A 13576-nucleotide genomic window follows, 5' to 3' on the forward strand; every position below is an offset into this window, starting at 1 on the left:
AGGGTCATATTTAAAAGAACAAAGTTATAACATTTTAAATCTTTGAAGTCCCCTAGGAAAAAGCAACATAAGCCTCTAACTCACACATGTCCTCTGAAAACTCTTTTTTTTTCTATAGATGCAGTGGAGATCTGACCTGGGTGGCAATGCATGTTTTTCTTCCCTGTATCTTACTGCTTCTTCTTCTTCTGCTCCTTTAGATTTTAAGTAATCTTAGATACACATTCTCTCCTTTCCAAACAGTGTTGTGGTTCTTGTTGTTGTTTCCAGAGGGGGAGTGTATGTACCCGTTATAGACCTCAGCTCTTCTGGAGTGGGGGCAGGGACGAAATTACGTGACCTGTTTTTCCAAAACTATCTACGACACGTGTAGATCTTGAAGACTGTTGAGGTGATGTGTGATTCAGATGAAAACAACAAAGTAAAAATAAAAACATGGGGGGGTGAGGCAGCCAAAGACATCTATGGATCAGAGTGCAATTCACCCTCAATTATCACATTTGTATACATATTACACATGTGAATTTTGATGTACACAAAGGAAAGGACAGACCAGGACAGACCAAAGAACTGACAGGTCAAAAGACATCAGCCTGTTTTGTTCCCACATTTGCCAAAGGGTTTTTGATCAAACAGCAAATAAAGTCTCTCAAGAGTAAGTTTCTTCACTTCAGTACAAAGGTTATTTTCCCACATACTTGTATAAAGACTAGGTGTCATTGAATGAATAAACATCCTATGCCACTTAGGAATTCAACCATCATTACCGGTCTCTGAATGAACATAAGCGTAGAATACAGAGGATACAATTTAGTTAATTGAAGAGATCAGTTTTGTTAGTTTCATCGGCATTCTACAATCCAGTAATGCAATTGCAGATAAAACATGCTCTCCCACAACAATGAAAATAAAAACCCAGAACATTACTTTGTTTTTTGTTCTTATTTAATCATTTGTTCTGATATTCACCTCTCTGTGACTGTGTGCTTTAAAGCAGAGACAGAGGCACATAGTGTGCTTTGCTGTGTTTATGTGATATCAGATCCTCTGTCAAGCCCACCCTGAGGGTGGAGCAGAGCTCAGAACTGTTTTCCCCACTTTCTGTTTTCGTCAGAAACAAAAGAGGGAATCCAGAGGTGCATTAGGTTCTTGCACTGTACTCATATTACAACATGGTGTTACAGATTGTGCATGTCCATGTCATCTTTTATTGCTGTAAATATCCTAGATGAATACTTACAACTGCCATCAACATGCAGTTGTTTTCCTACTGCCCCTCTAGGTTGGATTTCAGTACAGTATACATCTTTGCAGCTCTCAGCAAGCAAACATGGCAAACCTGCAATGCAACATTTAGAGCTACCTCAGTGAAACCAGCAGGTTTGACTGTGAATCGTTATTCAGACCCTTTGTTCCTTATACCCTCACTCCAACTGTGTAGTACTTTGTGAGACTTTAGAAACATGTTTACATAAAGCCAAGAACTCGCTGGTGTAAATTCTTGCACTGGCTACAGGTTGGCAAACAGTTGTTCTCTTGTTTCTGAACAATGGGAGACCATTCTACTATCTACCTTAAGTTATATAAGTGTGTATCTCAATGTACCTTTAGTTATATAAGTGTGCTTGGATTACAGAATGTGTGTGTGTGTGTGTGTGTGTGTGTGTGTGGGTGGGGGGGGGCATTGTTAATCAGTACTCTACAAAGAAAACAATCACAGCTGAATTGATCAAATCAATCAAAAGACAATCAAAAGTTTGAGTAACTATTGTGTATATTTCATTAACACATAAACATTTTTATAAACATTATGTACTATCACCACCGTTTTATCAGTCATACCTTTCGTCTGTTATTACTGTCTAATGATTACGTTTCACAAAATAGTTAATGTCTGTTTTCATGTCACGAATCTTAAACACATGCAAAATTGATAGTAAACACTTCCTCGGTCGCATGGCTGTTGACTGATTAGCAAGAGCTTCACATGTTTTAGAATTAGATTTCTTTGAGTCTCTCCTCAAACTCTTTAACAACGCCAATTAGACCTCATTTTAACACTATTCCCTGTTACTTGGGTGGCAGATATTTACTCTTTCCAAGAGCAAAATCCGATACAATACTTGTTTATCACATACTTGTGTACTCATGAAATGATGATGAGTGAGTAGGTCGTGGAAAACATGTTTTTAAGGACGTCTGAGCTAACTCGAGTTTTTATTCAGAAACTGGACAGTACTGTGAGTACTATTTTGGTGATAGGGTCCTGATTAGGTTTGACGTCTCCCTATTGCAACAACTGATTCAACTCACTAAACACAAAATGAACGTTTGAAACGTTTGACAAATACCTACATGATTACAAAAATATATTTAAAAAAAGAAAGAAAGAAATTTAGCATTAGTGTGTAACCTATTTTTTAACTAACTGCACTGTTATAAATAACATACACGTAATGAGGCTCCACCTTAAAAATGGGCGGGCGTACGCAACTGCGGCTTAGTATTTCATCAGCCTGGACCAAGGTAGCTTTACTAGGACACACTGACAGGAGGGCGATAGAACGTGGTCTTCAAAGGATTGAAGGACTATTTTATATTTTATTAAAACACAAGGCTTCGCGTCAACTGGTAAGGTTTAAACCAAGTATTGGGATATTTTGTGGTTCTGACATTGTTCTGATCTTGGAAATGACGACAGAAATCCAGACCACAGCAAAATTTTTACTCGTTAATATATTAAGTATTTGAACTGTGTTAAGATAAAAGGTAAACGTATAAGGTAAAGTAATCTGTAAAAGTGCCGTTTAATTAGTTCTACGAGACGTCTGGTGACTTCAGTTTTGATCAATTCCTCTCTGATGTAATTTCAACCACAAAAGACAAGGATGGAACTGGACTGATCCGGTTTCTCCATTGACTCGATTCATGCTGAGGCTGGCTATATAAAATCGTTGTTTTTATAAACACGGCACATTACCACGTAAAGTTTAAAACCGTGTCATGTGCTGTTATTTGCGATTTACAAAGAACGTTGTATAGGTGCCCATATATTCAAATTATGAGCTAGCATCAGGGGCTTTTGTAATATGTTACAGTTTTTGGTTAATAAAATGGTTTTTAGAGTAAATAAGGCAGTTGACTTAATTCTTAGGACGAGTTCACATCTGGAAGATAAACTGATTTATGTGTTTTCTCAGTGCTCTTGTATGTCAGGCTTCTTGAGCGGCCATGTGCACATCGTGCTGACGCGGTTGATGCAATATTCCACCATGGTTGCTTTCACAGTTGTCATTGTGCACGATCTTGTCTGCTTCCGCATAGAAAAAGAAGCCTGTTCTTCGCGTAATTTACTTCCATGTTTTTTTGTATCATTTCATTCGCTTCTACAGACGACATAAAACGCACCAGAATGAGTAAAGACGCCGAGGTGGACATGAAAGACGTGGAACTCAACGAAGTTGACCAGGAGAAGCAGCCAATGACTGCTGGAGAGACAGCGAACGGAGATGCCACCTCGCCGACTATTACTGAGAAAAACGGTAGCGTCATGCTCAAGATTCCTGAGGAAAACGAGACAAAATTTACCGGTCTCTCCAAAGAGGAACTACTGAAAGTGGCAGGAACTCCAGGGTAAGAGATGATGTTATCTACCCGCTACGTTGTCAAAAGTGTCATTTTGGCTAGAACTTTAAGATATCATATCTGAGCGCTGTATATATATATGTCATAGGTGGGTAAGAGCTCGTTGGGCTCTGTTGATTCTCTTCTGGATTGGCTGGTTGGGGATGTTAGCTGCAGCTATTGTCATCATAGTCCAGGCCCCCCCATGCAAACCGATCCCAGCGCTGAACTGGTGGAATCTTGGTTCCATGTACCAAGTTGGAGATGTGAATGCATTCACAGAGTCCCCTGGCCTTGCAGGTAAGAAACAGAACCAGATGACAACTGAGAAAACAAAAGGGCAAACAAACTAGACTGGGGGGGCGGGGGGGGGGTAGGATTTGCTACAGCACTATCCCCTGCTGTGCAAATGAGTTTCAGGCTGGGGGTGTGTGTGTAAGTAGTAGCACATTTGGTTGACTAAGCATTAGCTTAGTCAACCAAAGTGCGTACATATGTGTACATATTCTCTGCCTTTGACTTGGCTTACAGGGCTGCAGAACTTGTAATGTATAACCTTTTACCTCTCTTGCCTACATATGAGTGTGTCTGTGTTTGGAGTTTTTATTTAAACCAGTCTGAATGTAATGTGTACATAGGTTCAGAAGATCCCAGGATCTGCTTTTTTCTCAGTGATTGTCTTTTGTTTTGAATGTTGTGTGTGATGGGTAGTTGAAGAAGAAAACACTCTGAAGAAAAATGCCTCTGTTGGTTTGCCCCCTCAGGTTTGGAGAAGAAGATTGACCGTCTGTATCAGATGAAAGTGAAGAGTTTGGTGGTTGGGCCCATTCATGTTGCACCAGTAGATCAGGCTGAGGACCTGAATTTTCAGGAGATCGCCTCTGAATTTGGCAGTATGAGTCAGTTCAAAACACTCGTAGAAGCTATGAAGAAAAAGAGTGAGTCAGCCTAGATTACCTTAAACACCCTTCATTTCCTAGTCATGTCTTTGCTACAGTACACTGCAGTGTGTTAAAATCTCTGTGTTCCTCCTCTCAGGTATGTCGGTGGTGTTGGATTTGACCCCTAACTATCATGGAGCAGACCCCTGGTACTCCAATATGACCATCCCAGATGTTGGCGAAAAACTGAAGGTGATAGTTTATCATAGTCTGCTTGATGGTACCCTCCAAATGACTGGGTCTTGTCACACTGCATGACAATATAAATGCTACGGTTCAAATTGTCTGCTTTGATGAGTTGATGACTGGTGTTTATAACCCTGATCTTTTCTTACCCAGGTTGCACTGGTGTACTGGATGGAAAAAGGTGTGGATGGGTTTCAGTTCTCTGGCGTGGACCATCTCTCCTCTCAGTTCCCGATGCTCTGGTCTGAAATTAAAGTCATCGTGCAGAATTCGAGTACGGACACCAAAAAGTGAGTGTTGAATTTCTGTTCTCCTTCTGTCAGGAAGTCTCACACTTCTTCACAAATCACACTCATTTTGTCCCAATTTACCACTTGATCAAGTACGGCTACAAGGTATTGTGTGGGATATATTGTGGATTGCATATGCCTGATAACCACAACTGGCTCCCTCTTATGGAAATTGCTATATTGTACTGGCCTATTAGTTATCTGAGGTTGTTATTGGGGGGTTGCATGTGCACAAGTGTCCGAACAAGCTAAAGACCAAACTTGCTTTGCTTTGTTTAAGGGCTCTGATCGGCGTCACCGAACACGCATCGGCACCGGTGGTGTCTGACCTTTTGAACAGCACTGGTGTGAACCTGCTGCTGTCTGGTGTCCTCCGATCCAGTCCTTCCGCTGCCTCAGGGAGTGGCCAGGCCATCCAGCAGCTCTACTCCACCCAGGACCAGAGACAGCTGGCCTGGAACTTTGGTGACCGTGTTCAAGGTCATTTAGCCTCACTGGCCAGTTCCACAATGGTCAAATTCAACCAGCTCCTGCTGCTCACGCTACCTGGAATACCCGTGTTCAACTATGGAGATGAAATTGGACTGGAGGACGAGCTGGTGAGTGACGTCTGCGAATACTCTGTTGTGACTGATGCATTAGGGATGATAGGAAATGTAGTTTTAGTTGATGGTGGATGCGGATTATCTCTTTGTGACATCAGTTTTCTCTCACTATCACTTTAGGACACAAAGTTCCCCAAGATGTTGTGGGCTGCTCCTGACGATGCCAATAAAACCTCACAGGTAATTTGAATGTTGCATATGATCTTATCTAAATAATCATATACAGTGTTTACATTCTATAACATGAGAGCAAGGGCGTTGGTTTTGCTCAACGGAGCTCTTAACCTCCATTTGTGTCACTAAGGATCATACATTCCAAGTGTTATCGGAAACCACGAAGCTAATTTTCACCTCTTTCTCCCTTTTGTGCCATTGCAGGACATGAAGTCTCTTTTCGAGTTCTTTAAGAAAGCGAGCGAATACCGATGGAAAGAGCGGTCTCTGTTGTACGGCGACTACCGGCCAGTATTCGGTTCTCCCAAAGCGCTTGCCTATGTCAGGAGCTGGGACCAGAGTACACGTTTTGTAGCCGCCTTTAACTGGGACTCTGATCCCGTTAAAATGGCTCTGAAAGGGGAAGATCTACAAGATACGGCCAAGGTCCTGCTCAGCACTGACACGCGGCTGTCTGCAGATACTGAGGTGAAACTGGCAGAGCTGGAGCTGGGTCCAGGTCAAGCTGTACTGATGCAGTACAGCTACCGAGGTTGAGGAGGGCAAATATAACGTTAGATACTTTACGTGAATTGTGCATTGACGTCAATTAGATACAGTAACCTGGATTGTTTTTTATGTTTTTTTTTTAAAAATTTTTTAATTGTTACAATTTTTTTAGAATGCAGAAATGTACTGATTTTTTTTTTTCAGTAGAAGACCTTACTTGTAACACACTGGCAGACCACACATGGACACATGTGCAATGTGCCCGCACACTACAGTCCAAACAGTCCAAACACTGTATCTGACCGCTACTTTTTAGGGGATCGGAACATAAGAAAGCAGTGGGTTTTTTTCCTTCCTTAAAAGCATCCCTCCCCACACTGGTATTTTGCTGTTACGTAGAAATACATTCCAATAGGAGAACATATGACAGCAATGTCATTCAGTACTTTTTTTTCAAGATTTTAATTGCTTTGTTTTGTTTTTTTAATGGGTGTTTCTTTTAGGTCAAGTGTCATTGTGATGCAAAAGATAATGTCTCTCATGTTTTGTAAAGCATGTGATTAAAAATGGGCTGGTTTGCTCCTTAATGAAATGAATGTGGTTTGACACACAATCAGCCTGAAACTTTAAGAAAAAAAAACCCACCTGAGGCAGAAATAAAACAACAGACATCAACCCATGACTTGTTGTCTTTATTTATTTTAAGCTGACATTTTAGGTCCCATTTTAAGGCATTTTTTTTCCTCCATGGCTGTTAGCGACCTAATTGTTAGCCCTGTTTAAAAGCCCCTCTCCCAACCTTGTCCTGGACCCATGTATATGAACATCCCTTTCCCAGTCCAGATATCAAGTGACTCCTGGATCTTTCACTAGACTAATCTATTATGTATTATGTGTGCTCAACCTCACCTGGCTACTAAGACTCAATAATCATTAATCTATCGCCTCCGAGAGATGAGCAGAGTGGTTCCACAGGGTGACTGATGCTGAGGGAATCAACGCACAGAGCAGGAAAAATTATGGGACAAAGCCACATCAACAGACTATTGCATGTGAACATGATCAAATACTCAGTAAGTGTTGGGTTTATTAACAGCTAACGTGAAATTGTGAACTAGTTGTAGTGTGTCTGTGCTGAGACTTCAGGAGTTGAGACTTCTTGTGATGTGTAGAATGTGCAGAATTTGTGATGTTTTGAGATTATTCTCATGTTTTAAGTTAATTCCTCTGAGACTTTGGAATTATTATGACATAGGTTAACAGAGCTGTACTCACTAAGTGACTTGTTGGGTTTTAAGAATGGTTCATAAATGCAATTGCTCAAAAGGTACTGGAAAAACTGAGCTTGGAATTTGAGGTGACAAGGGTAAAAAAAAAGAGAAAAAGAAGGGGGAAAAGCCTGCTGCACACTTGGTCTGTCTAACTCAGGAGCAGGGCCACCTGAATACTGGGAGACACAGTGGAACTCTATAGGAGACTAATTTGGCCCCCCACTTGTTAACTATTCCTCTCTGTGTAACTTGTTCCGTTGGGGGTTAAGTATCACTGGACAAGGAACTTTAAAGTGAAGTTCTATAGTCCGTTTATTAAGTACTTGGACTGTGGATATTGTGCATTGATCAGTTTGTTCGGTAAATTTAGGACATAAGATGCCTCACATCATTTGTTGAAACAATAGTTTTGCTCAGAAGCCATGCCCCCCCCCCCCTTTTTTTTGTAATGATTCAAAGGTTCCAGAACAAACTCAACACCTTGAAAATCAATGTATGGCCTCTATTGTCAATATTATGACCACCATGAATAACGTAAAAGAAGACATATATATTATTGTATAATACGTATTATATTCACACATTTTAGCAGATTCCATGTGCATATTATCATTTCCCAAATCTTTTGAATGCGCCTTGTAGTTTATTAAAAGCTTATGAACTGTAAATCTTGACCTCAAACCTGTTAAGTTTTGTTTCTGTTAAGAGCGTTTCTTCGGTTTAGACGAACGAGGAGCCGCTGGCGTTTTTTCAATCGTACGCATGTGACTACGCCGATCCCAGATTCACGAGCATCCCCACCGTTCTACGAGGCCCCTCTGACGCATTGCAGGTGGTTGAACACCAATCAAGTTGTACTTCTTGAGTCAGCTGACGCGCGCAAAATACTTTTACACATATAAATTTATATATATATATATATATAAAATATTCAAAGGCGGAAAAGCGTCAGTGGCGAAAAACGGCAACATCGACAAAGCCAAACACCACTGGCTTCATCCCAATTTATTTTCCCTCGCCTTTTTATGAGGTTGGCGAAGGGAGACCATACTAACGGTAACGCTGGAGTGCTGCGTCCCGCTTCTGACCCAAGAATCTTGGCGTAGCGATATTAAAAGTTCAGAGCAGTTCAGAGACAGTGGAGCTGTCAGACCGAAAGTAATATCGTTCATTTTGCCCACTTATCAACGTATCTAGCCACTTTGTTTACCTACAGATAAAAATGGTAAGTGAGCTGTTGAAAATGTTGTTAGTATCACGGTTAGATAGTGCCTAAGAAAAAAGTGGCTAGACCAATAAAAGGTTTGTTTCGTGGTGATTGAATGGGCTAATGCTAGGACAGCGAACTAACGATGCCTGGTTGGAATCTCCTTCAGCCCTAGTAGAATTTCTATTAAAATGTTGATTTTAGGTTAGTTAACATGTCCTAGTGTTTACTTAATAGCTAAAGATGTGTGTCGCATATTACCTATGTTAAAGAAATCTACGTCGATAGGTAGCTATGCTAACTAGCATTGGGTAAGTTGAACGAAGAGCCCGGTTAGCTAAGGTTAGCAATGAGTTATCGTAGTTAGCCTAGGTCTTAAACCGTTTTCTTACAGTTACGTTAGTTAGCTATCGATTGCGTGAACATCGGGCAGCTATCCCACGTTAACTTGCAAAATGGTTCGCCACGTTGGCTCTTAAGTGGAGCTATCGTGGGCAAATAGGCGTAATTCCATGTTTAAGTATGGTAGCGTTATTTTGTGTGGAGTGGTTAACCGAGGTTGAACGGCCTAGCTAGCCAAGTTAGGTTCTCTAACAAAGTTAGGGTTAGTTAGATTTACTATGATAGGATAGTTGGCATATCATAGCTAGGACAAGACAAACGACACTGTTTATTGTTTGGCAAGTTGGCACATCCTGCACATCTGTTTCAAGCGTAACAGGGAGCACAGCATTAGGTTACCCAGGATAACATTTCATTGAAGGCAGTGATGGGCTGCGTAGTGATTGCTGGAGAACCAATACGCGCCAGGTGTAGGAGAACTGACGTAATTTAGATATACCTAACACATCTAATGATGCCGTTAGTAGACCACTGGGTTAATTTACTGGCTTGCAGGGACAATTTACTAGTTTACAGGTTAAGTTACAACAGTGCGGCAAGCGATGCACGGTAATTAGCTCGCTAAATTTAGCCATTCGACTTCATGGTGAAAAATGGGCGCTATGTGACTTGACACTGTCGCTCTGTCCAGATTACTCTTCAAATGATTACTTGGAAGGAACTGTCAGATAAGCTGAGTTTGGCACCGCTACATTAGTACATGTGAAACGTGATACATGACTTTTGTAAAGCGATATGAGGATGGGATGAACGTTATCAGATCATAGAACTCACAGTTGGTTTTATGGCACTACAAAACCAGTGGTTTTTTTCCACAGTTAGCTCCAAAATAGTGCCGGACACTAATTCCTAATTTCATAACGATTATATACCACGTAAATGATTTTTGCAGCACAGTTGAATCTGTACGTCGGTTTTTTGTGTGTGTGTGTGCACATAATTGAATCTTGGCATTCGCGACATTTGAATCATAGTCCTCCGCCGGTCAGTTAATTAATTTTCTTTCTCATTAATTTTACATTGTTCCAGGCAGACCAGCTGACTGAAGAACAGATTGCCGGTGAGTATTGCAGCTCTCCGCACAATGGGCTCAAGATTTGGGTATGGTCTGTCCGGGTTGTCTGTGTATGTATCAACAGACTTCAGAGGGAACCAGTCCGCTATGGTCTCTGTCCTATAATAGGAAAGCATAGATGTAATCACTGCTCAATCTCTCCCTCTGAATTAGACAGAATACTTTTACCGTTTAATGTAGAATATGGGCATTTTTGATAAAAGGTAAAAAAAAAAAAAAAGTAATGTTTAACTTACTGTCTTGTTTGTGTGTTTGTAGAAAATGTATATGTCGAATAATATTATATTGTTTTTGTTTTCTAAGAATTTAAGGAGGCATTTTCACTGTTTGACAAAGATGGTGATGGCACAATCACCACTAAAGAGCTGGGCACAGTCATGCGATCACTGGGCCAGAACCCCACAGAGGCTGAACTGCAGGATATGATCAACGAGGTGGATGCTGATGGTGCGGGACACACACATAGACACACACATATGAAAAAGACAGAACAAGATGTCAGTTCCCATTTTAATGGGGCATCTCTCTGACACCATTTCTGGTTCGGTCATAGGCAACGGGACAATTGACTTCCCAGAATTTCTGACCATGATGGCGAGGAAGATGAAGGACACTGACAGTGAGGAAGAAATCCGGGAAGCTTTCAGAGTTTTTGACAAGGTATGACTGGGGGGTGGGGGGAGATACGAGTCAAACCATTTCGGCATTACTACTCCAAAACAGGACCAAGTATTAATGCAGCAGTGTAGGCTGATGCTGGTTGCTGAGCCTGTGTATTACATTGTGCATTGTGTGTTTACATACGAAAGTTCAATATAAACACAACGCGCATGTGGTGTTCTTCTTTGCCACTGCCATCCGTGATCGCTGACAGTCCCTTTGTGTTTCTGAATGATACTTAATTCTGTTTAGAGTTCAGTGTCAAATCAGCAGACAAAATCATTTACTTATAACTTTCCTGCATTGTGTGTGTGTGTGTGTGTGTCTCTGACAGGACGGAAACGGCTACATCAGTGCAGCAGAACTGCGTCACGTCATGACGAACCTGGGGGAGAAGCTGACGGATGAGGAGGTGGATGAGATGATCAGAGAGGCAGACATCGATGGTGACGGACAGGTCAACTACGAAGGTTAGCTCTCAGAGATAGCTACATTTACTCAGACATACATGACTGATCAGTGTAGGACATTTTTGAGTAATGAAGTTGAACATAGATAAGCAGGAGAGATGTTGCCAATATAATGATCCCTCTCTCTCTCTTATGTGTTTGACTGCAGAGTTTGTTCAGATGATGACTGCAAAGTAAAACTGGAAAACCCAAAGGACTGCAGCAGACCAAACAGTGGGCAGTACCTCCCACTGTATTTTCTCATCAGGCATACACAGTCGCTCTCTTTCTTCACTCTGCATTTTTTTATTATTACCCCCCCCCCCCCCCATCTCTCCCTTCCACTGGCTCTTTTCCTTGCTGCAACTATTACCTGTTATTTCTTTTCTTTTTTTTCCCCTGTTGTGCCCCCCTCTTCTGTCTTCCGTTCTCAATTTTTACATTCTCTGGATTTCAAAGAAAAAAATATTTACATATACAATAAAGTTTTCAAGAACTTACAAAATAAGATCTATATAATAACGTTAATAATGGAGTAGTACATGTTTCAGTAATTTAAGATGTATATACAACAAACTAAATGGACAAGATCAATGCATGCTTTATTTTGTCAGGAATGTCTCAGTGGTTTCTCTCCGCTTGACCGGTTTATGAACTTTTTTGCTTGTTTTCCTTTCTTTTCTCACTCCCTCCTTTTTTTTTTTTTTTTAACTCCCTCATCTATCTTCCGCTCAGCTGTCTCAGAATTGCAAGACAAGAGAATAGTAAAATGGACATCAGGGGCTCCAGAACACAGAATGTACCAGAAATGTCTTCTCTTGTGTTGCGTGATTGCTTGATCTCTGTGAGCTGGTCCCTCATTTCCTTTAATCATGTACAAGCACATCCACTGTGCACTCCATGGATAAATGAATCTAAAGGGACCCATCAGGCCAGTCGGTGGAGTTTCGTAATGTAGTTCCGAGATTTCAAATTGATGGACCAGTGACTTTTTTTTTTTTGTCTGTATTGAGAGAGTGTAATGTAGAAGTGGAGTGTAACATTGGTTAGAAGTCCCATGTCATTTTGTGTTATGAAGACCTCATTATCTTGCTTAGTTTCCCTCTAAAGGCAGATACCCATCTGATCTGGACAGGTGTGGAGAAATGTTTTAATTGATCCCAGAAATTACTCTTCTTTGCTCTCCTTAAAACACATTTTTAATCGCTGAACTGAAATAACTTGCGTGCTTGAAGTGTGGAGTTTTGTACTGAGGATTTAGTATAACTTTTGTGTTAACTATGGTTGTATACTTTAAAGCTGCAACATGTGTTACCAAGTCATATGACCTGTACAATTGACAATTTTATCTGTCAAATCACATTTTAAATAATGCTACATTTGTCCCATTTTTCTACTTTTATGAATGTATTTTGTTATTTCATCATCTCTTTTTCCCTGTTTTTTTGTTTTGTTTTGTTTGTGTGTTTGGGGAGAATGGGAGGCTATGCATTCCATTGCAGAAATTTGTGTTGGTTTTCTTGGAAAAATAAAATCTCGGACCAGTGTTTCTAAATCAAGACTCCTGTCTCATGTTACTTTTAAAAATGATCAAAGGTGAATTAGCATCTTTTTTTTTTAAATCCCTCTGTATTAACTGTGGTATCTCCTACCAAGCAATCCAGAAAGGTCCTTAGCTAAACTGATATGTAGGTCAAGGTGTGCGTCCGTTTAGAATGGCGCTCACAAGGTTAAAGTAATAAAACATAAGTGGCTCAGGTCAAGTAGCCACAAGTCAAATAATAAGAGTTATCGACTGAACCTTGAAAATAAGCTATTTGTGCATTTCATTCATGTTCCATTGCGATGTATTATTTTATATTTTCCTTTTTTTCAAAGCCATAGGTGGGCCTGTGCCCTAAAACCCCCTTTTCTGCTCCCGTGAAAGTTTCCTTTATGTAAAAAATATAAAGGTGTTTACTAATCTCCAAATTCAAAGACTAGATTAAGTCTCTTTTATTAAATGTTCATAACAAATAAAGAAGCCAGCATTTTACATATAGAAATTTCTGTTTGTTTTTTACACGAGAATGTGTATCATTTTCGTTAGAAAAAAACGCCTTTTTAAAATGTGTCTTACACCAAAACATCGGATAATCTTTCAAGTGTTTGACCCACCCACTGATTTTACAGACAAACTTCAATTATGGACAGAAGGGGCCAA

The 13576-nt window shown here is 40.4% G+C and overlaps 2 protein-coding genes across 2 annotated transcripts; both read left to right on the forward strand.

Annotated features, from left to right (window-relative positions):
• Positions 1–2537: 2537 nt before the first annotated feature.
• slc3a2b (solute carrier family 3 member 2b) lies at positions 2538–7005 on the forward strand. The gene is made up of 9 exons (XM_030782478.1): positions 2538–2631; positions 3393–3633; positions 3734–3924; positions 4389–4562; positions 4663–4757; positions 4905–5041; positions 5322–5640; positions 5767–5826; positions 6025–7005. The coding sequence occupies exons 2-9, from the start codon at positions 3413–3415 to the stop codon at positions 6355–6357; spliced, it is 1530 nt and encodes a 509-aa protein (XP_030638338.1). The 5' UTR covers positions 2538–2631; positions 3393–3412; the 3' UTR covers positions 6358–7005.
• Positions 7006–8694: 1689 nt separating this feature from the next.
• On the forward strand, positions 8695–12928 carry calm3b (calmodulin 3b (phosphorylase kinase, delta)). Its single transcript, XM_030782479.1, has 6 exons — positions 8695–8805; positions 10219–10249; positions 10568–10711; positions 10818–10924; positions 11259–11394; positions 11543–12928. The coding sequence occupies exons 1-6, from the start codon at positions 8803–8805 to the stop codon at positions 11569–11571; spliced, it is 450 nt and encodes a 149-aa protein (XP_030638339.1). The 5' UTR covers positions 8695–8802; the 3' UTR covers positions 11572–12928.
• Positions 12929–13576: the final 648 nt, after the last annotated feature.

Source organism: Chanos chanos, chromosome 8, assembly GCF_902362185.1.
Source record: "Chanos chanos chromosome 8, fChaCha1.1, whole genome shotgun sequence".
NCBI lineage: Eukaryota > Metazoa > Chordata > Actinopteri > Gonorynchiformes > Chanidae > Chanos > Chanos chanos.

Coding starts and splice junctions, on each gene's coding strand:
- slc3a2b (XM_030782478.1), top strand. CDS start 3,413: ATGAGTAAAGACGCCGAGGTGGACATGAAAGACGTGGAACTCAACGAA. Junction 4,563..4,662: donor AGAAGCTATGAAGAAAAAGA/GTGAGTCAGCCT, acceptor TCCTCCTCTCAG/GTATGTCGGTGGTGTTGGAT. Junction 5,827..6,024: donor ATGCCAATAAAACCTCACAG/GTAATTTGAATG, acceptor GTGCCATTGCAG/GACATGAAGTCTCTTTTCGA.
- calm3b (XM_030782479.1), top strand. Junction 10,712..10,817: donor CAACGAGGTGGATGCTGATG/GTGCGGGACACA, acceptor GTTCGGTCATAG/GCAACGGGACAATTGACTTC. Junction 10,925..11,258: donor CTTTCAGAGTTTTTGACAAG/GTATGACTGGGG, acceptor TGTCTCTGACAG/GACGGAAACGGCTACATCAG.